Here is a 27,631-nt window from a genome sequence, read left to right as displayed (position 1 = left end):
TCCCACTGGAGGATGAGTTTTCGGTCTTCTGCTCGTCTTGTTTAATGTTCACTGTGTTGTGGGTAAACTTGCTTTTACGTCCAGTCTGAACGTTGTGGACATTTGTTCAGGTGTGTTTTCTTACTGAGTGAAAGAAATGTGATTTTCTGTGACTGAATGAAGAAAATGAAATGAAGACTAAAGCGTTTGCTCGTGTTCAGGCTCAGTTTTTCTGTCCCTCTTGGTGAGATGAGATGTCACAGAGATCAGACTCAGGTGTTGCTTGTGAAGCGTTTTCATGCAGCTGACGAGCAGCTGGAGTGTTTGACGGCCTGCGGAGAGTCAGGACACTTAACACGTTAGAAACTGAACTGAAACCAGCTGGAAACTCATCTGGACGCTGGTTTCATGCAAATGTCAAAATGCTGAAATGACGTGGTGAGACAAGCAGCTTGTTGCTATGGAAACAAGCCAAATCACTCGAATGAGCCGAACGTCGTCCATCAAAACCTGGTTCTGCTCCACGTGACGATCAAAGCGTTCGAACGCCGCCTCGGAACGCTGGTCCTGGTCCTGGTCCTGGTCTATATAAGGCGGCGCTTGGAGGATTCATCAGACTGGCTTTGGGGATTCACTGGGTGGCGTCTCACTGGGTGCCCCCTCCACGGAGCGTCAGCTCCGGCTGACATGAAAACAGCTTCCACACTCTCCCGGAGGAGATGTGAGCACTCGGGATGTTGAGGATGGAGGGGCTCCAGGGTCTCTGCTGTCGGCTGGCCGTGTCCAGAGAGAGGGTTGAGTCCACAGAGAGGCTCCGAGGGGCCCCTCCGGAGCGTCTGAGCTGTCGTGTGTCCTGTGGAGGAGTGTGGTGGCCGGCGGAGGCCTCGGTTGAAAGATGGTTTAGTCCAAATCTGTTTCATATCTGAAGGAACCAGACATTCTTAAAAACTACCAAAAAGCCAAACACCTGTTAACAAACGACACGTTTTACAATGTCAGCATATTTGTCAGTACATCTGGTCAAGTCGCCTCCTGCACTTAAGTCCAAATTTGAGGTGTTTTTACTTAAGTTATTCTCATTTTCTGCTTTTCTTGTCCTTCATTCAAAACTTTCCTTTTTCCTCTAAAGCCTATGGTTAGGGCCGGCTCAGGCTTCTCTTGGACAGCCTCTATCTACTACATACATGAGCTTTCATATTTTGATATATGTATATATTACATACACACACTGACATGACATGAAAATAGATGAAAATTAAAATAAGGACAATGCAGAAAAAATGTAGATTAAAAAGTTGTCATAAGAGACTGAATCCAGTGTGGATTAGCTGTTTAGCTCTCCCGATCTTCGGCTGTAAAAATCCTAATCTCACTGCATCGCTCGTGATTTTTTAATCCTCTTAATGGTTCAGGAGTCTCTGCTGCAATGTGGCAAACACGGAAGTCCTGGCTGTTGACCTTTGACTGACGGACGCGAGAACCAATGGCGTTCTCTTCTTGTCAAGCTCAACCAATGAACTCGAGGGGGCGGGGCTTAAGCGCGGATCACCGGGGTTGGATCGACGAAGCAGTTTAGTTGGCCAGTCGGAGCGAAGCGTGAGCATGTCTGACACGACGGAGGACAGATATGGAGGTAAGAGCTTTTCAAACGTGTTTTTAACTCAAAGTAGACAGAAGCTTTGGACTCCTGCATGTTTCCAAAGACTGAAGCTGCTCACTGTGCTCCGTCACACCTTTACCTGAGGTTCGCCCTTCAGTCCGCCACAGTCCAGCATGTCGATGGAGGCTGTTTGAAGTGGACCTGTTGTCAGGGTCTGGACTGAATTGTTTTCTCTCTCACCTTTCAGGAAGTGTTGCTAAAGACAGCCAGACAGCGACGGACAGGGCGGGTGAGTGTCCACAGTGAGGCCAGGCTGCCTCCACCTTCAGTCTGTCAGAGGTTTGACCCAGCGGAGCAAAAACGAAACAGGCTGAAGCTGAAAGACACAGTTTAAAGTGCAGACAGCCCAGCCAGAGGAAGATTAATCATCAGCTCATTCCCGTAGTCCCCGTCACTCCGAAACTGACCTGCGTGCAGGTAGAAAGGTGCTTTTTTTGGGTGGAGTAAAGCCTCACAGGTGTTCAGCGTCACAGATGAGACAGACAAGTGTCTTTGTCTTCATCCCAAACGCCGAACCAGCAGGAGTCAAGGCCTCCTTCATGGAGGTCGTGACACAGTTTGACACACTTTGATTCAGCAGGTGTGTTCATCTTATCAGTCTGCGGCGATTAAACGAGCACGAAGATGAACTTTAAGACTTCATGAAGGCAGCATCGGTTTCAGTTTTAGACTGTCAGCTGAGTGAGGAACGCCACTCAGCACAGGCCCATCGATTAGTCATCAACTATTCGGTTTATATCGTTTTCAGTGATTTTTTTTTGAAGAAAATAAGTCAAATTTTTCAGATTGCAGCTTCTTCAATGTGAATTTTGACTCCTCAGTGACCAAAAGTCTTTGTGTTGTGGACAAAACAGAACATTTGAGGACGTCATCTTAAAATAATCAGCTGATGAATCTTCAGTGAAAATGATGTTTGGCTGCGGCCGACAAACACGGCACCACCAAGCACGTCACAGGGTGGAGGGTGGAGGTGTCACTTTTGGCCTCTGTTCTTTTGCCATCTTTCTCCACCTGTCACTCAGCTATTGACGACCACGAGGACTCTAAGCTGAGGGAACAATGGCCGCTCGACCCCGCAGCGGTCCGTGCACCTGTAGTTTGTGCAGCTGAACAAAGAAGCCTGAAAAGCTCAGTCCTCCTGTGTGTTTTTGGCAACTTCAGTCGCATATTCGGAGTATTTGTGCTGTTTTTTGCGGTGCATCTCCACGGTTGTGTGGTTGATTCATGTTTGCGTTGTTTTCTGCAGCGTGCACGGAGAACCTGACAGAGACCGACGCCTTCATCAGAAGGTAAACTGCCTCCTCCTGTTGCTTCCTCGCTTGCCTCTCGCCCAGCACTGATCACGTCTTTGATTCTTTGCTCCTTCTCATCACATCGCAGCTCTTCAGCTTTGGATCCTGCGGAGGAGTACATGATGGATGGCAAGCGACGAGGCCTCGCGCTCATCTTTAACCAGGAGCGCTTCTTCTGGCGCCTTGGGTTGAATGACAGGCACGGGACCAACGCTGACCGCTACAACCTGGAGAAAAGGTATCGGCAGCCAGCTGCTGAGGAGGAGGCGCTGCTTCTGTATGACTGTGAGATGGAACTTGTCTGCACTTGTTCCACGACTGCAAGTCTCTCCTGTTGTTTTGTAAGAGTTTCTCATGTTTCATCATGTGCTGAACTTATTTTCACTTCTCTTTCAGACTGAAGGAGCTCAACTTTGAAGTGAAGGCCTTCGACGACTACAAACTGGCAGATGTCTTAGATAAAATCCACGAAGGTAAGCGCAGGCACTCAAATGACCTTTATATGCAAAGACAGCATGTCCAGCATGTGATGTGCTGCGTACATGGTCAGTGTCCAGTTTAACAAACACCCGATGCCCCCCCCCCCCCAGCCGCGGAGGCCGACCACTCGGACGTAGACTGCTTTTTGCTCGTCTTCCTGAGCCACGGCGAGAATGATCACGTTTACGCCTACGATGAAAAGATCAGCATTCAGGACATCACGTCCTTGTTCAAAGGAGACCGCTGCAGGAGCCTCGTGGGAAAGCCAAAGATCTTCATATTACAGGTACAAACCGCCGTCACGTCCACGGGAATGTGTCACACGTGGAAACCATAGTTCTTAAAAAGATGCAGTCAAAGTGTCCGTCTCTAGGCGTGCCGCGGAGACAAGCACGACGATCCAGTGACCGCCTGCGATGCCGTGGACAGCGAGTTGAAGACGAACGAGGTGGTGGTGGACGCCAGCGCCATGCACACCCTCCCTGCCGGGGCTGATTTCATCATGTGCTACTCCGTGGCTGAAGGTGAGCCGGCCGACACGTTTGAAACTTTAATCTGCGAGCGATGAGACGCTCTTCATTTGATTCAGTCGATGCTTTGAAGAGGAGTGACCTATTAGAGACATACGGTCCACTTCAAACGTCCTTTTTTGCTGTCAGTAACCGTCCTGTCCCTGGTGTCGTTCGTTAAGGTTACTATTCCCACCGGGAGACCATAAACGGCTCCTGGTACGTCCAGGACCTTTGCGAGCTGCTGCAGAAGTATGGGACCTCCCTGGAATTCACAGAGTTGCTCACGCTGGTCAACCGGAAAGTGTCGATGAGGAGCGTCGGGAACTGTGTCGACCGCAGTGCCATTGGGAAGAAGCAGGTGCCTTGCTTTGCCTCCATGCTCACCAAGAAACTCTACTTCCGACCAAAAAAGTAAAATGAGTGAGTTTGTGTGGCTGCCAGAATCAGGGCAGGTGTTAAAGAAATGTTTTTCTCAGTCTTCTGTTGTATGTTCAACACTATCACATTCAACAATCAGATAATTGGCAGCCGACAGCGAAATAAGTGGTCACAAAATAACAGGAACGACTTGTGTTGACTCGCTCTGAAGCAGTATGGATGTTCCTGACCTCAGGCAGACTCACCAACTCGTGAAAAATCAGCTCAGTCCAAGTGGTGGTTTCATTTATTCTGTCAGTTTCCTCTGGAAAGATCAGATTTCAGGGCGGGTACACGCAGTTTTCACGTTTTTTCATCTGCATTTTTCACGAGAATCGAAATGAGGAAATCCTCTGTGGCAGTGGGGAGGTTGAAGGTGGAGCAGACATCTGATTGGCTGCTGATTAACATGCTGCAGTATCTGATTTACAGGCTCACCTGACCCACAGCAGCCTGCTCCTGCACTGATCTGGTTTTCTTTCTCACAGTAGATATGATAATGTGATCTATTCCAGCAGCCCTGCAGTAACTCAGAGTTAGACCAGTACATTAGACGGCTAAGATGGCTAATTCTCCTCCGTCTTTAGCTAAATAAACTATTTAAAAACCCTGAAAAAGGCTGAAAACAGGCTGTTTTTCTGAGCTTTAGAGGTACGTGGCTCTCAGGACAGCGACACTACAAACATGATGATCTTATAGAATATGATGCGTTTTTGTAGGAGCCAATGGTGTGTAAAGGAGTTTAGATTAACCTTAAACATCAGCAGACAGCAGTAAAATCCAGCATTAACACAGCAATAATATTAATTATTCCACAAACGCATCACAGTAAAACACTAACAGGGACCATTTTTCTGTATAAGAAGTACTTTTATTTTTATACTTCAAGTGAATTTTGCTAAATGGACTATATTTTTCATCATTGGACTGTAAAGTATTCTGCCTTTAGTGTCTCTTTGCCACAGCAGGGCCAAAAACAAGCCGACCAAAGCTCGAACGTTAGAGTCAACAAAGCACTTCTACAAAATACAACCTCAACTTTGAGGAAGAAGCGTGCAGGCACTATTTACACCACGGACGTCATATCTGAAAGGTGTGACTGTTGACTGAGCTGACCTGATTTATCACCTCATCTGAACAGTTTACATCTTAATGTATTTGGCAATATTCACCATCACTTCTATTTCTCCAATAACCGATTCGGCCACGACATAATTTTTTTGCTTTGGGACAGAAACCATGACTCAAAGTCAAAGGAAACTTTTGGTCTCATTGTCCCATGTTTTAAGTGTTCCTGTTATTTTGTCCAACACCTAAAGATCAATAGAGATTTTGCACTTTGAAGAAATTCTTTTTAAACTGCAGGATTATTATGGACCACATTCTGTGCCTCTTTGCCTTCATCCAATGTTTTTCATTTGCTTGTTTATTCCAGTGTGAAATTCTGTGGTACCTCACGAACGTTACCTCATACTGCAGCCGGTTTGTCTTAAAGGGATGGTTTGGGTGTTTTAAAATGGGGTTGTGTGAGAAACTTACCTTGCAGTAGATGGTGGTCAGCACACCTCCAGGTTGGAGAAGCAGCAGGAAGTGAGGAGTGCTGAACTGTGGTGAACGGAGGCAACAGCAAAATGCATTTTAGCCACCTAAAAAAACTCACCCAAAAAGATCAATATCAGTCTAAGAGGATGATATATTTAGAACATTTTCAGTGCTTACTGTCAGTCAGTTCTTTCCAACAGGAAACTGAAGCTGTTTTATTCGCCGCTCCAACGCCACCAGAGTCCATTAACAAAAACAGTAATTTTACCTTGCAGGATACTGGTTTTACTGGTCTGCTGCTGCCTCTATTGGAGAGTTTGTTTGTGTTATTGTGTGACTTAAGTGTTTTAAAAGTTTGGTTCAGATTCACCAAAGTCACACAATAACACAAACAAACTCACCGATCGAGGCAGCGGCCAGTCAGCAACTCCTGTGTTCTGTGAGGTAAAATTACTGTTTTTGTCAAAGGAGTCTGGTGGCTTTGAAGAGAGCGATAACAGCTTCAGTTTCCCTTTGGAAAGAGCTTTCTGATGACAAAGTAAAGCAGTGAAAATATTCTAAACATTTAACTGCCATCTCCTGTAAGTGATAGACTAATATGGGTGGGTACCTCATGTAAACCCACCCCCAAAAACTTAAATGATCCCTTTTGATAAGCCAAAAAGACAGTGGAAGTTGACATTCCTGCTGACCCCACATGGGGAAGCTTTCCGTGGACCAAACTTGTTTCTGAGGAAGCTTGAAATGTCCACAAGCCAAACACTTTCCAACGTACTGTATGACGTGAGGCAGGTGACATAACCAGGCAGATGTAATGACTGTGTCCTCATCAGGGTTCAATACTTCATTATCAGTGATCAGGTAATAACTCTCAGATTATCAGGCACCATGTAAACGTGCTGTTTGTCTTCATCAAAAAGGGAATTCATGTGTGTGCTGTTCTTTGTGTTGTCGCAGTTCACAGTACGAAATTTAATAACGCGTATTTGCAACCAAAATGGCGAACAAACATCAGTGTGGAAAGAACCTCAGGGAGGAGGGTGTTGTTTTTTTAAAACTGTCCTGTGGGCTTCGAACACTTCTAGCTGTGTCACATGATCTACGACTCAGGAAAACTACGAGCAAACACTGATCCTGTATTTTTGTCTTCTTACTGTTGACTTTGTGTAATAAAATCTTGTGTGACACTTCAGTGGCTGTTTGTGTCATTATTCACACCTGGGCCCTGAAGTGGTTTTGAAGCCTCCATCCTCTCACACAGTCCGGGTTACTTTGTCTACCAGCAGCGAGTACGTTCAGCACACAGTTCCAGAAGAAGACGTCAGGCGGACGGGACGCTCTCCCAGTGTTCAGGAAGCACTTTTTATTTCAACAGTCCTCAGTATCAGTTTATCAATTGGCATCAATATCAAGACAGTAAAGAAAACACAGAATGATATGGATTCCTGGTAAAAAGGCGCCGTTATCAAAACAAAGCAGGAAAATCGTTTTTGCTTTGGAGAGTTTGTGACCGTTCATGGCTCGGCTTCGTTCATGGCTTCGGTTGGATCTGTTCAAGTGGTAGCTGGAGCTGAGTGGGGTTTCTCAGACGCTTCAGGTCCTCCTCCACCTGACACACACACACACACACACACACACACACACACACACACACACACACACACACACACACACACACACACACACACAAACCTATTACTGAACAGCAATTCAGCACAATTCCAGGAAGTATAATAACTTCAGTGATGCCTTAACTTTTCATCGAGGGCCACCATGATGTCCAAATATTTGTCCAGTATTTTGGTTCATAACCAAAAATGTGCAAAATACTGACTTCAATCAGCAAATGTTACCATGCTAATATACTGAACTACGGTGGCTAACATGGCTGACATCATTCGTTTTGCTCTTACACCTTTAAGTACAGCACAGGTGAGGTTTACACGTTTCATGTTTAAGATTGGTGAGGTAAACTGGTCTGTGTCTATCTAATGAGGGATTGGGAAAAGTGAACCAATCAACCGACCTGACACAGTTCTTCCTTCAGTTCATTGTATTTTGCCACGTTGAATTTCTTCTTGCTGGCGCCTTTGTAGAAGTAATGCAGGAACTGTCTGTCTTTAACATCCGGGTACACGTAATCCTGAGGGACAGAAGGAAGTTTGTTAATGTGGGACGGAAACAAACTGTTCATGGAAGAGTTTGACATGCTGTCTTTGTCTCATGTCCCTGAGACTTGCCTGTTTGGTGAGGACGTAATAGGCGAAGGCTCCGATGCTGGTGGCGTAGGTGATGAAGTAAGTGACGGGCTCCATCACGTCCCATGAATACACCCACCAGGTGAGCCAGGCCAGAGCGCCACCCTGCACAGACAGCAGGGCCATGCCTGTCCAGACCGCCCGGGACGTGTGGAACCCTGCTGTTTTGTCCAGCTGTGCCTTCATCTGTCAGGCAGTGAGAGGAGGAGGGAGGGGTTACCGGCCAGTTCACACAACCAGAGGCGCCATCTGTCACCTGACTGTCAAGAGGATGTAACCAGGTAGAAAAGGAGGTTCAATGGCATACAGACGTTGAGACACATCTACCTTCTCCAGAGGGGACAGCTCCTGTTTGAGGTTGTCCAGTTTCTCCAGCAGCTGCCTCTCTTTCAGCAGGTGGTGTTCAGGGAGGTGGAGCGCCGTGTGGAGCAGATGCACGACGTGCTTCATGTCCTCCAGCCCCATGGCGTGCTCACTGGATGTGCACACTGCAGCAGAGGGCACAGGAAGGTGGATGAGGACGAGACAGTGAGAAGAGTCACTGCAGATCAGCAGGACTCGGTTGTAGTTCTGAAGCAGACAAAATGAGGAGCGTTTAATACTGGAGACAAACGGGTCTGTACCCTTCTCAGGAGCGCGGACGCTATAGACGGCATCATTGACGACGAGCTGGAAGTCCTTATCCAGCAGAGCGTCTATCAGCGTGGTGTTGGCTATACGCTCTCCATCTGTCACAAGAGGACAAATGTCCAAGTCAGTCTTTTACTGTAATCATATAACTTCACCATTACAGCCCAGAAAAAAAGGTTTTCTGACAGACAATAAAAACATACTGAAATAAGACAGATCAGCAGCGCGTACATCAGCCTCATAAATATCACCTGAGACAGTCAATCATTGACAGCGGGAAGAAAGTTCCTCATCACTGCAGAGCGACAGCTCGTTAAAGGCCCGAGACACACGGGGAAGGAAGGAAGACAAAATATATGCAGCTCAGTTCAAGCATGTCTTCTTCCCTGAAGTGATGAAATCTTCCTGTCAGCCTGCCTCAGCTGGTGATTTCAAGATATTTTCAGCAGTGTTTAACAATGTGTTGCAGTTAGGTGGCGTAGATGGACGGAGCGATTTCGAGAGAAAAAGAATGTCACCGCCCTTATTTACACTGAAGGGCGTCGCCTCATGGACCGACAAAGATCTTTCTGTTCCACATTCTTCTTCCTTGGCACCTGCATTACCCACAATGCATCTTGACTGCTGACAGTTTGGCTTGTTATGCTAGTAGCAGCTAATGTAGCCTCGAGCGATCTAGCCTCAAGCAGAGATGAGGAGGGGGCTTCTTTCCGACTCCACTCTCAGATTTTTCTTCCCCATTTTCAAATTTGTAGTCTTCGGCCTCAATAGGCGCTGACTCAAGACTTGAGGCGACTGATCAGACCTCACACAGAGCACACACTGATGGATGTACACATAAGCCACAGTTACTCCCACAGACCTGTAAACAGACTTTGATGTCTAAATTTGAGGTTCCCCTTTAACCTGTGCTGAAGGGTCCCAAGCAGACATCGGCTCAATGGACTGGAACCCGCTGACATACTGTACCACACATGAGGCCAGGTATTGGCAATGCAAGGCACATCTCCCACAATGTACTGGGATTAAAAGCAAACTACAACAAATTACTTCTCTCTCGAGTGTTCGGAGCCGATTAACCTTTTAAAACCTGCAGGGTGACTCTCAAAGCGACCTTACAACAGTGGTGAAAATGAGTTAATGGTTTGTGAAATTATGTTCTGCAGGAATCCTGCCAAACCGCTCTGTGCTGCTCCTCAGCTATCGCTTCGACCAACCTGCCAAACCAGGTAGCAACAAAAGTGATTAAAGCCGCCTGAGTAAACCTGAACGATGTGATCGGCCTGGTCTGCATAGCTGATGTGTGTCGTGTCCTACCCTTGGAGAAAATGGAGGCATTGGCTCCCGGATCCTCCCTCTGCAGGTCTGTGATCAGGTCTCCCACATTCATCAGCATGGGCCTGAGGAAGAACAGACACTTCTCATTCCTGGAGGGCAGCGGGACCTCCAGAACCAAACGGCCATATTTGTACTTCAAGGACACATCTGCAACACAGTGAGGGGGGAATCTGCTGACACTGCATATTTTAAGCTATACATCTTGTGCAGAGATCAAGTCAAGCTCGAGCAGGAGTGTCACAAAGCCACCAACAGGGGGCAGCCATGCATCATACATCAACGTATTATCAGGTGGATGTAGTAGCGGTATATTACCACTGGAGGGTGGCAGCGTACTGTAGAAAAGAGCCCGAGAAGGTCCAAGAAGAGGCAGCTTCTGCTGAACCTAAACACAAAAAAAAAAAAAGAGAGAGAAAGAAAGAAAGAAAGAAGCATCAGCATTGAGATTGAGTTTGTTAAAGCACAGCCCTCACTTGGTGAACTGACACTGGAGATAAAACAGGTCCACAACATCCTGAAAAGAAGGATCTGGAAAAAAAAAAAAGAGGCACTAGAAAAGAGTGTGCCGACAAACCACATCAGACTTCTCTGGCTTTGGCTTTGCTCTCACAGTGCTTTTATGTGAACGTAAATCTCTTCCACAGCCATCGCTGGCTGCTGAACTCCTCTTCACTCCCTTCCTAAATGCTTTGTAATCTGCTCAGCTGATGGCAGATTCTTCCTTTTAGCTGATGCACGACTTTTCATTAAGTTAATTAAATTCTAGACTGCGGTTTTTAATTCTCAACAAAAAGGGAGTCTCTCAATAAAACGTTTGCTCCGCAGGGCTTCAAGTCTGTCCGACCGTCCTGATGCTGGAGAGGACATCCATACGGAGCAGCTCAGGTCCTGGACAGCAGGAGAACGTCTCTGTCCTGTACTTGACAGTCTTTGAGCGTTGACTTTTTGTTTACAGTTTACATGCAAAGTCATATTTCTACTCCATATTTAAAGGCATTCGAAAGTGATACAGAGACGCAATTTTAACAAAACCAACTAAATGCAATGTACCAACAGCATTAATAACAATCTTTTGTTCAGAGTCAGAGCAGAAATGATTCATGACATTATGTCTTCCAGTTTCCTCCTAAAAGCTCTGAACACCAGCGTCCTGCTGTTCAAGCGTTTGAGCCTTTTGAACCTCAAAAACCAAATTCATCCTATTTAGCTGAGAGTCACAGGGGTCCCACTCGAACACATCTTTCTCCAGCTGACATCTGTGGATGTGGCAGACCACTCTCGCCCACCCCTGCGTCCTCCAGCTGGGAGTCCGCTCAATCAATATCACATTAAAGAGGAACTAGGGAGCCGTCCATTTTCATGGTCTGAGAAAGCAAACGAGTCTTGAGGCACAGCGATGGAGCCGGATGTGCAGAAGCCCCTCACACTCCACTGGTTAGGAGATGGAACTTTAACTGGAAAATCAGCATTCACTTACAGCAATGAGTATCAGTCCACATGACCAGAGGCTTCTTTTACTGTGGTGACATGAACCATGAAGACCACCACAGTAATGGATCACAGAGGCAAGAACCAGAAGGTGAAGCACAAAGAAATATTCTAAAAGCAGCTTGAAAGGTTTTCGTTACCTGGAGATTACATACAAACTTGTATTACAAGTGTTTGTTGGCTTGCTAATGAAGCAGTGCACCACACTGTGAAGGAAAACATGACTTTATAAATACTCAGTGTGCCAAAAAGAGCCAAATAAAGTGATCCCAGTGAGACAGATTTAGCTGTTCAGCTTGTGGGAGATCTCCAGATGTTATTATACAGCTGAATGCTTACCTGTCGCAGAGCTTTACCACCAACGCATCAGCACACCAGCTCTCCATGGACAATCAGGAAAAGTATTTTTAAGCCATATAACTGTATGTATATATTCTTTAATACCAGTGAAACAAGCCATGCAAATGGATATAATCACACAAGCATGGCGGCGTCAGGGAAGTTAAAAAAGGCCTGAAGTTAACGAACTCTCTGTTTTGAAAGAGTGTTCCTCTATCTCTGTGCATTTTAATATAATACATACATCTGTCGCTAAAACCTGAGAGAGTCTGGTTATTCTGTGACCCCCGATGGCTAACCGAAGACGGCAAACACATGACCAGTATGTTTAACAGCCCGGAACAGCACTTTATAATCCGCCCATACTGCAGCAGCCATAGTGCTTCATTAAACTGAGTGGTGCGGGTGCTGACTGCCAACACATACAGGATCCGTGTTGGAATAAAATGCCTGTCACAGTGTCACTCTCATTAAAAAACACTTCCCGACAAAGCAGTTTAACAGGGGAGTGAGCTGAGCAACATTTGAGCTCGCATTGTACATCGAGTGCCTCGCAAATGTGAAAACAGATCCGGAGCGAAGCATCAAGGGCGAGGCTGGACTGTTTGTCTCTTTACCAACGGGGAGTGTGTGTGTGTGTGTGTGTGAGTGTGTGTGAAATCATTGACCAGAATCAATTCAACAGCTCACTGACTCTAGGCAGTTTATATGCTATGCACACACATACTAGTCCCATTTTAAATCAACCGAACGTGGCCGCCGTGGCAGATAATGCAGCCTGAGAGCTGCGTGATGAATAATAGTCCGTTTCCTCAGCTGTGCTCTTTGCCCTGTGTTATTACAGTGTGTAGCACACTGCATTACAAACACTGACCATTTCAGGCCTCTAACCCCACATTTGGTGGTTACAAATGCTCTGAAACAGCAGTACAATTACATTAAAGAACCATTTGGCTACAACATGTTATATATAGTTATGTGTTATGTGACAGTTGACCCCTACAGTTGGATTTTTGTGACAGCCTGTTGAAAACAGCCCGTCTCATTATTGGATGACCGACACATGAGGAACAATAATGGTTTTTACGTTCCTTAAGGGAATAATGTGACTGCTGCTCTGAATGCACAAGAACCAAACAACGCAGGGAATCCTAAGCTAAATGCAAACATTAGCATGCTAACATGCTCACAATTACAACCAACATACTGATGTCTTAACCATTTTAGTGTGTTAGCATGCTAACATTCACTAATTAGTACTAAAGTCAAAGTACAACTAAGCTAAATGTCATTAGTTCAGCAGGAATTTGATCATGAACCAAAGCACAGGACAAATTGAAATGTTGATTTCTAGGAACCAAATTTCACAGGAATATAGTTTTCGAGATATTTCACTCAAAACCACAAATGTCAACCTCATGGTGGCACTGGAGGAAAGGTTGCACTGAGTAGATATAACCAACTACCTGGTCCTTCAGCTGTCGTTCTACTCTAGAAACAAAATGAAAGCAGACAAAAGTATGGAGGCAAACAACTTTCTTGTTAGCGGTTGTGTCCACGACCTCAGTACCAAAGTGCTCCGGGATGACTGTTGTTTTGTTTTTGCTAGGGTGCGTAGCTTTGTTGCTAGGTTAATCCACGGGACAATAAACGTTTGGCGCCGCGGTGCTGAAAGCTGACGTTTACATTGATCGATTCGAGTGTGTTGTTATGGTGCTTCCTGCCCTCCATCTGCAGTTCACGCCACAACAAAAGAGTGATTTGACGTCATATGCAAACAACCTTTTGCTAATTCACTTCCATAGCATATATTAACACTGGCACTTACCAAAGTCAGAAGAGATAAAATAGAGAAAAATGAATTTAATGATTTCGGGTTTATGCAACATGGCAGCTTTTGACAAATTATGGTCATACACCTTTCGCTGTAAACTGTAATGGTTTTGTTTGCTGATTAGTCAACATTTCTACCTGTTTAGACATATAAGATGTGAGACAGAGATCACAAGCTCTGTGCCCACATGCAGGAAAGGTCGGCGAGTTTGTCGGCTACCAATAACTGGATTGGATCCAAATTAAAAATGTCCAACCTATTTATGATCTATCGCTTCACTGGAGCTACGCCCATTCAAAGAGACAGACACAACCATGGATGATTAAACACACAACGACGGGCTGCAGCAGACCGCCGGCTAAAGAACAAGCCCATACAAAGCAAACACAAAGTGACACACCCATGCCTTGTTAGCCTGCAGAAAGGAGTGGGCCTCTCCACTCACATGATGACTACTGTCGCGTTTGGCTTCTATACTGAACATCTGTCTGCTTATCAAAACAAAACACACTTCCCAATTACACAGCTAATCTGTATTTAGAGTGCAGGGTGGTCGCTCTCTTTTCATTCTCCTTCAGACATTTCTGGAGTCAATTTGGAGCTGCAGGGAACAACACTGCGCACCTGATCCTCCCCGCCAAATTATTTCCTCCAACTGTTTCTCAAAACAATCGGCTGAAGGTATATTTACCCCTTGAGCTGTGCATTTTTTATTTATGCCATGCTGACAGGGAGAGAGCGAAAACGCAGAGTAAAACTGAACAACATGGTGACAAACTGTAATGTCCCTCCGCTGTGTTGGTGAAGTAGGCCCGGTCTTCCTGCTTGTGCAATGAACAGGGTTATCATGGCGACAAGCAGCCACATTTTCCCTCAAGTCTCCCGGCAAGCCGCTCCATTATGAATCCTGTCACAACTGAGCTATGGCCTGTCGCATCTGGACTTCCTGAAGGCATCTCCTCCCACTCTCGTCAAGGGTTTCATACCACTAAGTAAAAAGAAAGTGACTTTTCCGCATGTGCACACGTGATCATAATGTGATGATTTACAGCATCTTGCAGGCGTGCCTTGAAGCAGAGTGATAAACGGCCTAAACGCTGGGATGAAAAATGAATGCTGCCACCATGAGAAATTGAATTAGTCCCTGTTGCCATCATGGCTGCGAACAGCCAGCACTGTACCATTAAATGATTTGCATTGAGGCGTTTGTCTTCTGTTACGCAACTAATGATCCGGTTGGATTAGGAGGACGAGGAGGACATACAACAGGATGAAGGTGACTGCAGTATGGCGGCATTGGGGTATAATAATAATAATAATAGTGAAAATCAAGCTGTAAAACATACTGTAAATGAATCAAAATTTAAAGTTATAATTCAGTGAGGGATTAAAAAACAAAGGTTGAACTGGATACTCCACATAAAAAGACAGATTTCATTTATTTCATGCATGCTGGGAATGTAAAGATGGCCTCTCTCCAGCAGGGGCAACAAGCAGAGCCTTTCGCTTCCTGGCAGCTTTCCAAACAGTTACTCTGCCATGAGAAGATAGTAACTGTCTGTTTGAAGGAACTTCTCTTTTGTGTCTTACTGCAGCCAGAACGGGTGTCGCAGGATAACAAAGTGAGCCAAGACTCATATTTATTCATAGCACACTTGTAAGAGTAGGACGTTTGCTCTTACAGTTAATCGCTACTTGGCCCAAATTGCTATATCTGTACTGACTCATGATAACACAGTAAGATAGTCCAAGTTTCAATCAGCAAACAGTTGTTTGCCCTGCGGTCCAGCACAACACAATGCAGGAGCTGAATACTGAAAAGAGGGGGACAACAAGGGGGGTGGTGGTTTAGGAATTCATGCGGTGTCTGCAAAGGTCCATAACAGCCAGATACAAAGCAGAAATGTTGAAAGGAACAAAGACAGCTCTTCTGAAGCAAAAACAAACTTCACGAAAAGCAAATCTGCCACAAAAACTTTACCAACATGACTGAGTCATATTTCCCTGTCGGTCTCACAGTCAAACACCGTCACAGGGTCACAGGACCAGACACACATGTCGGATCAAACAGTACCCTGAAGTTACTTCAACAAACCTTTAGTGTGCCAAGTCTCAGGTTACGGAAATGATTTCACCTGTGTGTGTTACACTGGTCACATTTGTAACTGATGACTTTTAATTTGAAGGGCTCAATAACACCTTATTGATCTCACAGCATACGTTGTTGACAATACAGAACACAGACCACGACGTTAAGTGTTTATTTATGCATCTATTTTAACTACAAGGACAAAACACTGAATTTCACTGTTTTCACAGGAAACATAGAAGACATTCTCAGTGTTGCACAACTGTTTATTACTGTCACTGTGCTGTCACTTACTCCTGGCGGTACCTTGAGATCTGTATCTAGACACGAGTACAGTCAGTAGAGGCATATGTACTATTTCAAGCTTTTCGGTTGTACTTTAAGAACCACTATCAGGAGCAGGTGAGGTGTTCAGAATCAACAGCTGATAAATGTGCCAGCTTTTGTGAATTGCATCAGTTACGCTGATTAATATCACAGCTGTCGGTTTAATGGTACCTGATCAGAGGGGACTGCGGTTACACCTGGTCCTAATGTTTTAATCTCAACATGCCATTTGCAGACTGACTTATGGACGTAGGTATGAGTGAACCTGGGGTGAAGGGAAGCAATGCTGCTTCGTTAACTCTTCCTCATGTTTTATTTGCAGTGAAGAGCGGATCTGTAGATTTTTGCCGGTCCTGCTTGAGACAGGAGGAAGAGCAGATTGTGGTTTAACTTCATTGATCGCATTTACACCTGGCTCAGGTCTGATTACACTGGGAGCCAGACCACCTCCAGGGGTGTTTAATCTGATAGCATTACGACTGCAGTGGGTTCTTCATGAATATACACCTCATATTAACATTCATTTTTCCGTATTGATTAGATATCCAGATACAGTCATTTTTCATCTTTACTAGACAGTTGATAAGAGCGAAGCAGACAGGAAGCACGAGGGGGGAGGAAGGTGTGTGACACGCATCAAATCCCCCAGCTGGAATCAAACTGATGATGCTGCACTTACAGGGTTTGCATCTTAATCACCAGGCCACCAAACGGCCCACATCACATGATAATACCAGGTATCTCAGGCTCTGCTACACTATGTCTCTCACTACAGCTCCTTTCAGGAATCCTCCATACTGCCCGGAGCTGGTCCCGAGTTCAACACCTTAATATCCACTGAGTGAAACACAAGTCTGAAAGACTCCCTGCGGGTGATGTCCACATGCGTCTTCCAGGAGTTCAGGCCTATTCTATTTCTGTGGATGCCCGCCTAATGAAGAACGGCTCTATGCCTGGCATGACCAGTCTTGACACTGAAGAACAAGCAGACAGACTTGTTGGAATGAAACCGCTTCCATCCGACAGTGTAATGCCAGACGTTGAAAGGTGCAAGACAGCAGATGCAAGACAGCTGTCCGACAAAAGTGTCAACCCCTCCAGTGGCAAAGTGATGCTTGCTTCAGCTGTCTTGACATTTTGGGGTTTACAGTTTCTCTGGAATAGCAGGAATATGTCTCCATTTCAGGCACAAATGTTCTCATTTCTGCACAAAGTATAAACAATAAATGTGATGAAAAGACTGAGAGAACGATACGCTTTCCTCCTGACTTGTTCCTGTATGTGGTGGAAACCCTGGCAGTGTGTGTTTTCATTTCACAATGTGCTGTGTTGCCACTCCATACTTCAAGAAAACAGTTATATTTTAGGAAACAGGCTGGTTTGCAAGCCCACCAACAGTCGAGTGAAGCGATTCATATCAATTATCTCTGTGCATCCAGGGCAAAGGTTCAGTGTGTTGGGGGCTGTCAAACGTGGAAGAAAACACGCCTATCAACAGATCCAGAGCTGTCTGTTTCACATGTTGCATCTTGTCAGGACGCAGGTCGTCACCAGCACATCCTGGAGTCACAGAGGTTTTGTTCAGAGCACAGTTACGACACAAACATGGCAACCCTTTATGAAAACACGGCTTTTAATATCATATGTGTCATCATCACGGCCAAGGATTTGCAGAACGAGCCTTTAATTATAACTTCTCCGAAAATGATTGAATATGTTGAATAAAAAAGGCAATACTGTGTAAATAAGACAGCTTTGGAAGTGCTGAAAGGCTTTTTTTTTATTGGAGCTACACGTTACCAATCAACCTGTTTACCTGTGGAATGTTCCAAACAGGTGTTTTTGGAGTGTTCCACATCTTTCTCATTCTTTTGTTGCTCCTGTGCCAATTTATTTGAAACGTGTTGCTGCATCAAATTCAGTATAAACATATATTTATAAAAAACTTTGAAGCTGCTGAGGTCAAACATTAAATGCATTGAACTGTTTTCAGCCAGGATTAGCGATTGATCACATTGTGTTTCATCCATGTTTACACAGCGGGAGTAATTGGGAGCTGTGGTTTACCCTTCATTCTGTTTGGCCTCCTGAACCTTTCAATACTGGATGCACAGAGATGAAACTGCTATTGATCCCCTTGTCTGACTCTGGGAAAAACTGCAAGCGAACGTACTTCCCAGAAAGTCACACAGTTCCTTTTATGTGTTACTGTAAATATAGACAATCAACAGTGACTGCAGAACAAACTCAGAGTGGCTTATTTGCATTGAGCGAGCAGCAGGTCGGTCAAACTTCTCTCAGCTCTCCTGTCCTTTGTGGAAGTATTTCAAGCTATTACGTTTGCTCGTATAGCATTACAGCACAGACTGTAGGAAAAAAACAAATTATCCGACAGCACCATCACTTACTGACATAAAAGCCAAACTCCCTAAAGCTTCTCTCATAAAAGTGAGAGGCCTGCCTTAATAAAACATTTCCCAGCAGAAAACCTTTGCTGAGGGCAAAACAAGAAATACAGCAGATGGCAGAGTGTTGGAGGTTTTTTCCCCTGTGCACTCTCAGTAGATAATGGCTCATTTTACTTTTTTTTTCAACAAAATGTAATGAAAAATACGACACTTTCTATGACTACCCACAGGGGAGCATATCTCAGGTCTCATCAGTGCAACTATCAACTGCTCACACAGCTCGATGCTCAATTTATGTCTGCTCACACTGACTATAGCGGTTTATAGTTTTCGTTACATAAGGGTATAGAACCCATGAATTAAGTCAAAACTTCAATCCATCCAAATCAATTTTCATTTTCTACTTCCACAACCTCTGGAGCCCCAGTCTATCTCGCTGGCTAATGCTGCTGGATTATCTGAATTCACTTTCTCTATTACTTATTTGAAACAACCTCATAAAAAGCTTGACACCTCTCAGGATTCCTAAAACTGGTTAGGCACACAGCAGCATACTCTGTCTTTCTTGTCAATGGTCCTCCTGTTACAGGTGTTGTTCTCGCCCATTTGAAACAAGCTGTGGTGCAGCCACTCCTTAAAAAAACTACCATACTAGTATTAAATTCTATTCAATGCTGACAATCTCTGGGAAAACGGGGAAACTACTTGAGATATTTTTTTACCCCAATCAGGAAAATCACACAGCACTGACTCAGGCTGTGGGTTGGAGGGCGGCATCCTGGTGGCCGAGGGGTTAAAGATGTTGATCGTGCAATTGCAGGGATCCCCTTTGATGGGTGTATTTAAGCTAAATACACTGTTTCTGCTGTATTTTTAGGACTTAAAGGTGGGTGACAACACAACACGGAGACAGTGACCTTAACCTTATTTTGGTGGACCATGCTGAGCATACCAATAAGGAGTTGTTTTGAAGCAGTGACTGCGTTCAGTATGTAGAGGTAAACTGGGTTTGCTGTAGCTGCACTTTTACTACAGCATATCTGAGAAGAGGAAAACTGCGGCTCCAGTTTTATATATGGTCCAGACTAAAAATAGAACTCTTAGTCATCCTGACATGCAGGGGTGACTCATGACAGCTTGCCCATCTAACAGAAAGAATTGTTTTCCTCAGTCCCACAAACTGCATTTCAATCTTCGCTCAGTATGGAGACTGTCATGGCGTTTAGTAATACACTATGCTCTGTTCTTCCTGCACTGGCCGAGATCTGAGGCGTTCACTTGGGGATCTGCTCGCTCAGGCTGATTTCTTACAATGTTTAAGAAAAGAGGCAATTTAAACCGGCCATTTTAACTTTTTAGCTTCCTGATAATAAACCTGTGAGTGGTGATGCTCTGTTCCAGTGTGGAGTTTTGCTTTGTGCAGCCTTTCCCACCTGCACAACACTCACAACTGTATGTATTTACTGATTTGCAAAGGCAGGTATTTACCTGCATCTTTGACTATGGCGGACGAGCACCTGATGATGCACAACACTGACATATGATACTATGAGATTTTGACCTCTATGCTCAACATGCTGCAGAATATAGCAAGCAATGTAAGTGATGTGTCTTTGTGCAGGACAAGGAAAGCCTTTACTTAAAGTCCAGAAGTATATTTAGCAGCCTGATCATGGCCTGTTTCTCAAAATGGAAGAACATCCTCGGGGGACTAATTAAATGAACACTGCTTTATGATAATGATAATGCACAATAACTATCAGTAAGTCGCGTTTAGACCCTCTGAACCCCTGAAGAGCAAAGTAATGCACTTTAATAATTTATTTGTTATTCCGTGAGCCCTGAATGAAATTACAGGACACAGAAACGGAGACACTGAGAGACATGCCGGCGGAGAGATGCCTTTCTCCAGAGTCCTAAAAACCTCCAGCAGAGGGAACCTGGAAGAAAACTGGGCCGTACTTAAGCAACGACAACAAAACAGTCAACATTGGTTTCTAAAGTTTTCATATGATTTCAGAAAGGTCGAGAAACGACCGAAGACAGCTCTTCAAGCCGTTTGCAGTACACTGAAGTACACAGTGAGGCGTTCACAGTGCAGGAAACCAGTTCGTCAACTATGTGAGCTAACATACCGGCGGACTTCAACAGCTGTACGGCGGTGTAATGTTAGCACACATACGACGAATTAAAGCCATTACCTCTGGGATTCATTTACCTGATGAAGAAATGTAACCGGGCGAGTGGTTTTGAGACCGCAGTGGAGAGGCTGAATACTTCCCAAAAGTCTCGCCGTAACTTTGCCGACCATCCGCACCGAAGCCATCGTCAGCCGTTAACCGTGTTAGCTGTACGGTTGGGGCATTCCGGTTAAAGAATATCCTTCCACAATATGTGCTCCGGAGCCCGGTGTTCCAGTTCAAAACGCGTTGTTGTCTGTGTAAGGAACAGCAGATGAGACAATAGCTACGGGGCAGAGAGAGGCACAGCCCAGCCCGAGCTGCATACCATTTCCTCCTAATGACACTGAGCCAGACTCTGCTTCCTTCGCCCCGCTTTTTTCTCCTCGGTCTGTCTTTCATGAGGCAGCCAGCAGGGCGGCTGGAGCAACGGAACGTCCCAACCCAAGTGAACCACAGCACCACGCCCCCCGAGCACCGTGGTTAGATGGCTGCAGGTATGGGACTCAGTCGAAGAGTGGCCGGTGTGTCGTGTGTATCTTACTGATATACGTTTAAACTCGCTTTTTAGCATGTAAAGTACCACCAACAAGCATAAAGTGGTAATACACAGGCACTAAACCGGTAGTCACCAAGATGAGTCTCGAGGACCCAAACAGGTCATTCTGGCGCCAAAAGCCCCTGTTCCGACCTGTTGCGAACCAATCTAACGTTGGTTTCTCCTCATGCTAGACAGTTATGTCTGCTGATTGTACATGAAACTGAAAAGACAAAAGACGCGTTTATACGCGGTAAAACAAACGAACAAACAAAAACAGCTTTGTTGTAATACAGCTTCCGGACGACAGTGAGAAATTATGTCCGCCATCTTGGATTTTACACTGTTGAATTTATGGGAATTTAACTCCATTAAAGTAAGTCGCTGTTTTCTTACTAAATAGTCTACATCAGCTTTGATTTTTAGGAGCCTTTGCTGAGAACTTAAACTGTCTTGATGTATTGTTGTTTGTCTTTGCTAATGGTTACATAGTCACTGTTTGCAACCACCAAAGTATTTTTGCAATCACATGGTTGTTTACTGTCTGCCTGGGTTCAGAACATGTTTGCCCGTGGGCAAAATCAAAGTTTAAGTCCAGTTTTTCCACAAACTGTACTCAGCTTTTCAGGAACAGAACTACCAACACAACCCCACTGTTCTCCTCTCTGCTGAATGAGCTGCATTCTTCTTTGAAGCCCTCACATGACAGTAATGTTAGCAAATGGCAGCCTCCAGGCCTGGAAAATGAAGCCCACACTGTGCCAAAAAGTGCAGTTCCAAGAATGGCTACTTGAGTTTGGTACCAAAAGCGAGTTAATCCCCATAGATCCCCATATTAAAAAGGCCAACTTTACAGCACGAATAAGCATGTTTTCAGCCTGGTACAGAAACTGTTTTTAGCTGATTTCCCCATTCATGACAACTGTACAGGGCTGAATTTTTGTATATCTCACTCATTTAAATTATATTAAGACTTAAAGATGTGTAGAATTATGGGCACGGCCACTAAGACTGACGGCTAGCTGCTAGGTTTCAGCAACCAGGCCACCTCTGCTCCACCCATGCTCCACCTTTTTGCCCATTTTTGGATTAGCTCTACGATGACTCTTTAGAAAGCTATCGTGATGGCACGACGAGCGAAGTTTGCAAGTGTTTCTTCTGTGGGGTCCAAATCTGAGAAGGTTTTTGATGCTGAATATGATTTTGGAGAGATTGAAAAAGCTGAAAACTACAATGAAGAGGGGTCCACGGCTGCAGACCTGGACTTTGGGAAGAACTAGACCGACCTTGCCTTCCTTCATCAACGTGAATGATGAGTCCATTTGGTAAATGCGTGTGCACATATGTGTGAGAAGGAGCTGAATTGTTCAGTTTTGTAAAGATGTTCAACAAAGACCAAAGCACAGGGAGCACGCATGCAGTCTAATTTTAAATTAGGTTTTAAGTTAAATGATGTAAAATTAAATATTAGAGAACTATGCATGGCTGTTTGTTCATGTGTGTGTAATTGAGGTGTTCGTGGAACAGATGGATATTATTATTATTATTGGATTATTTGATTGTCACACAGCACACGATTTGTTTTAATGAAACTACATATACATATTTAGGTTTATTGGCCTATGCACCTTACATTTAGTCAGACTTTCCTGAACCGAACCCTTCATTTATTTATGGCTATGGACGTATTAGTTATTTGCCTCCAACTAATCAATGAACCCTCAGGTGTGTGGTCAATAAAGGAGTAATTCGCTCTTGGCTCTCACTCCAGAGACTGACCAGTCATCCTGTGGTGGACAAAATGCCTTTAAGTTCCCACTGATTCTGGTGACTGACTGCAGTTTGACCATTAACATTTAATCATTTTATAGACAAGCAAAGCATTTGGCAAGCTGAGCCTGGTTCATAGGATTCATGTAACAGGGCTTAACACATTATCTGATATCTGATTCACCTACTGACCGTCAACCCCAACAAAACTGTACAGCTGCTTTGAACACTCTTTTCAAAATTAAGATCCTTTGTTTGTAAGGTACACTGTGATGATAAGTAACTGTTAACTGTTATGTTAATCCTTATAACGGCCCTAAAGAAGCATGTTTCATAGACTCAGATGAGTTGTAGCACAATGAGTGGATGCATATTGAGACATTTATTTTCCCTCTGAACCTCCCAGGGTAAAACAAGTACCGCTTCCAGTAAAACAAAGCAGTTACAAAGGAGAGGAGGTATGAGTCATAAAAGCAGTTGCCCATTTGTCAAACTTCTTTCCCTCATGCTATATTCTACACAGCAGTGCACTGAATCCTGTCAGATTGGTGAAAGTCATCAATACTCCCTGAGAGAAGACAGAGAGAGATGGCAGAACGGCTGGATGCAATCAATATGCTTTTGGCAAAGAGATTGGTTTTTTTCTGAATATTTTTTTCCAAGTTTTGTTCAGCGCTTTTACAGAGAAGCTGTAGAAAAAATGCCTCCCTGGTGTACACAGTAAAACCAGTGCATCTTTAAACAACAGTGTATTTTCAGTGGAATGTAATGAGTGTCAGTCATGATGTGCAAGCTTTCCATAATGCAGACACACTAATGAAATTACAGAAAACATCTGCTGCCCAGATACTGTTTTTTTTTCTTCAGCCATGATCCATCACCTGCTGCTAGATCCATCCTCTCATATTGGCCACAAGCTGACTAAGACTGCATTCAGCTCTCCTGCTGAATGAAGTTATTCATGGGACATGTGCCAGGTTTCTCTTTCTAACGAGTTGGCTCCTGTGCTTATCCCACTGAAAGAAGTTGCACTGTAATAACAAAATCTGCTTGCACACAAATTTGCCTACAGGCTATTTATTGAGCAGCAAGGTGATGCACGCAGTAATTCTATATTTGTGATGATAAAACTCTTGAAGATACATCACCACATCTGGTTTTGCTGAAGACTTTTTCTTTTCTTAATTAATGAATCTGATCCTATATGGTCTATATTACAGGTTGGATGACTCTTCACAAGCAGTAAAATGGATTTGGAGAAGCTGCTCAGTGAACATGGTTGCCAGGATTAACACACAAAACAGAGCTTCATCGGTGAGTTTACATCTTTTTGGTCCACATGGTTTAACAGACAAAGGCTGCCACCTCATGCCTTTGGAGTAACATTACAAAGCTGTTATGCTCAATGAATGAAAAACTGTACAGCTGCTGTACATGTACTTGCCTTCAGAATTCACTGCTTTATCATGAAATGCTGCATTTTAGGCTTGGTGAGGTGTTGCTCTCTAAATGAGCTGACAGGATTAAAAAGCAGCATTACAGCGCTCTCCATGGGGCTCACGCTTTGTGGATATGTAGCACCATCTTGTGGTATCACACAGTCAGATGCTTTAAATATGTTCAGCTCCAGTAACAGACTGAATATGATGCAACAATGCCTGAAACACCCAGTAACTGAAGTGCATGTCTTAACAAACGGTATGGCTTTCCTGACATCACCGCTCAGTTTCAAATTTATTGTATTTTCAGGAGCATGAGCAGTTTCAAATGATTTGATTAATAATTACATATGCTATAAAAACGATCATATATTCCCAAACTGTTTCTTGATAATATTAAACAAAAACGCAGCGACTGAAAATTTCACAGCGGTTTCCTGCAGTTCTGTCTGCATATCACATCAAATCCAAACCCTGCACACAGGGAGGCACACAGGCTTGGAGACAAGTTAACCCTGAATTTTTTATATCTGCAGACTGAATATCAAAGGCCTGAGGAAAATTATAGATGAACCATAACAAGTCAAATCCATTTGAGTTAATTAGACAGGACGACACACACAGAGAAATCCAGAAAACCACTGTATAATCCTCATATGTACCTGTGCTTTCACTCAGAGTATGCTGTACCTACAGTATGTCATTCAGGGGGTCGTGAGGTCAAAGTTACCCTATCAGAGGTCCCTGTAACATTACAGGACTTCCTCTATGGTATTTTTACAGATTATAGTCAGTGTATCTCTGATTTAGGTTTGTCTCAACGCTGCGAGTTAACTGGTGAAGAGTTGTTGCTATACAGTAGTTAATTGTAGTTTAATATCTAGTACCTATAAAAGTACTCATCCCCCTTGGAAGTTTTTGTATTTTATTGTCTTGCAGTATTCAAAGTCAAAGCAGCTTTTTTTTTTGTCAGAAAATGACCCTTTTCACAGAATGGCTTTGAGGGTTCATTTGTCTTCATGGTGGAGCTTTTGCTGCCACAATACTGACTCACCCAGGATTGGACATTCAGGACACATATGTGATTATATTGCTATCAAATGAACTCCTTAACTACATACTGTACATGTGATCTCAATTTCACTAATTATGTGACTTCCAGTTGGCTGCACTAGAGATCACTTAGGTGTGTCCTGTTAAAGGTAGTGAATACATATAGAAATATGTGTTTTGTCATTGATTTAGATGACTTTGTTGAGATCTGTTAGACACGTGAAAGTCTACTTTATTCAGTGTTCTAAAACATAAAAACTTCCAAGCTGGTGAATACTGTTCTACAGACAGTCTCAGTGTACTTCAGTTTGAAGTACACTGAGACTGAAGTACCTGAACTGCTGCATGAGGTGTCCTGGTATTTGATTGTAGCTCATACCTGCCAATCACAAGTTTTTTGTGGCCATGTTACAATATATGATGAATATCTAAACTTGTAATAGAGTTGGAGAACGTGTAGTGTGTGTGTGTGTGTGTGTATGCACAGAATATGTGTGTGTGTGTGTGTGTGTGTGTGTGTGTGTGTCTATGTGAGGCAGAGGCAGTAGAAAGTGGAGGGCTGTCAGCGTCAGAGGGACGAGCTGTTGTTTGAAGTGCCGGGGAGTGCAGAGCTGAGGTAATTGTGTCTGACGGGCGGCGATAATGATGAGGCGCAGATCAGATCAGCTGCAGATCCCCCGCCTCCACCCCCCGCTGCCTGCCTTCACTTTTCCCTTCTCTCCTAATTGACCGGGCCGCGTCTCCCCCGGGCCCCTTTGTTATTATTTATTAATAATTCATCGCTAAATAATTTACACCCTTGGACCCGCAGTGTTAATTGAACTGGGTGGGGTGGCGGTGCTGGTGGGTGTGTGAATGTGTGTGTGGGGGGAGTAGGGGAGGAAATGGGAAGTGGGCCGTCCTCAACTTGTAGGGAGACAAAACAGGGAAAAGGTTTGTTTGGGGTAGCTGGACATTACAGTGTGTGTGTGTGTGTGTGTGTGTGCGTGCGTGCGTGCGTGCGTGCGTGTGTGTGAGTGAGACTGAGAGATGGGAATGAATCAGTAGTTCATTATGATTTGAAGTTAAGGCTGAAAAGCTTTTGCATCTTAATTCTCTGAGCTCTCTAACAGCGTTATGACTCTCACTCTTTGCTCTTTGCCTGTTTTGCAAATGGTAGGAAGGAATGCAAATAAATCCATTTCTAATATTTAACCGACGTTGCATTTAAGTGAGAAAGCTCTCAGGCTGTTCATCAACTCATACATGAATACTTTATCATTTACTGGAGTTTACTGGAAAGCAGAGCTCAAGCAATTGGTCCATTTGTCAATCTTTTCAATGGGCAGAAAAGTAATCTCCAACTATTTCTGATGATTAATTCATGGTTTTAGTCATTTTTCAAGATAAAAATACCACACTTTAGCTGATTCCAGCCTCTCAGATGTGAGGAGTTGCTGCTTTTCTTTGATTAATTTTTTGGTTTTGGTCAATTGATGGTTTGATGATGGCACCTCGGGCTATGGAGAGCCATGCTGGGCGCTTTTCATTACCTTTTAATTTTTATATACAAAATGATAAATCGAAAATAATCTGTAGGTTAATCAATAAGGAAACTAATCGTAAGTTGCAGTCTTACTGGAAAGCACAGAGGGAAATCTACAGAAAAAAATAAAATGTGAACATAAAGCAGAGCTATATGCAACATGAGCTTGTTGCAGATGTATCTTAAAGGCATATATGTAAAATATAAATTGTCGATCCACTACAGAGGACTAAATTAAATGCTATGAAATGTCTGCCTCAGTACATATCTTGGTAATAATTCTTTGATAAACAACATTAAGAAATCCTTTAAAAAAAGTTTCTTATTTAAAACAATATGATTATTGACCTTTACACCGTTATCTATTTTTTTAAGTCTCCAAAGTCCAGTGATGGTGGGGCTGTAATATGGAGATTATGCATGAAGAATATGTAAAATTGCAATGCAGATATTGTTTACCGTCATCAATGAACAATGAAAAGTAAAGTAAAATCTTATAATATCACAAACTGACATTATCTTGAATTTATAGT

At 44.0% G+C, this 27,631-nt stretch overlaps 2 protein-coding genes across 2 annotated transcripts; one reads left to right on the top strand and one right to left on the bottom strand.

The window, feature by feature from the left end:
• Positions 1-1,516: 1,516 nt before the first annotated feature.
• On the top strand, positions 1,517-7,073 carry LOC143320160 (caspase-6-like). The gene is made up of 8 exons (XM_076729633.1): positions 1,517-1,612; positions 1,827-1,868; positions 2,886-2,928; positions 3,020-3,169; positions 3,328-3,404; positions 3,522-3,697; positions 3,785-3,935; positions 4,103-7,073. The coding sequence occupies exons 1-8, from the start codon at positions 1,582-1,584 to the stop codon at positions 4,336-4,338; spliced, it is 906 nt and encodes a 301-aa protein (XP_076585748.1). The 5' UTR covers positions 1,517-1,581; the 3' UTR covers positions 4,339-7,073.
• Positions 7,074-7,210: 137 nt separating this feature from the next.
• On the bottom strand, positions 7,211-21,166 carry LOC143319572 (calcium uniporter regulatory subunit MCUb, mitochondrial-like). Its single transcript, XM_076728646.1, has 8 exons — positions 20,812-21,166; positions 10,424-10,493; positions 10,088-10,255; positions 8,764-8,868; positions 8,468-8,628; positions 8,123-8,326; positions 7,909-8,025; positions 7,211-7,491 (listed from the first exon to the last, which is right to left on the bottom strand). The coding sequence occupies exons 1-8, from the start codon at positions 20,917-20,919 to the stop codon at positions 7,414-7,416; spliced, it is 1,011 nt and encodes a 336-aa protein (XP_076584761.1). The 5' UTR covers positions 20,920-21,166; the 3' UTR covers positions 7,211-7,413.
• Between the last annotated feature and the right edge of the window lie 6,465 nt (positions 21,167-27,631).

This window comes from Chaetodon auriga, chromosome 4 (assembly GCF_051107435.1).
Source record: "Chaetodon auriga isolate fChaAug3 chromosome 4, fChaAug3.hap1, whole genome shotgun sequence".
Lineage (NCBI taxonomy): Eukaryota > Metazoa > Chordata > Actinopteri > Chaetodontiformes > Chaetodontidae > Chaetodon > Chaetodon auriga.
This window is presented reverse-complemented; position numbering and strand designations above follow the sequence as displayed.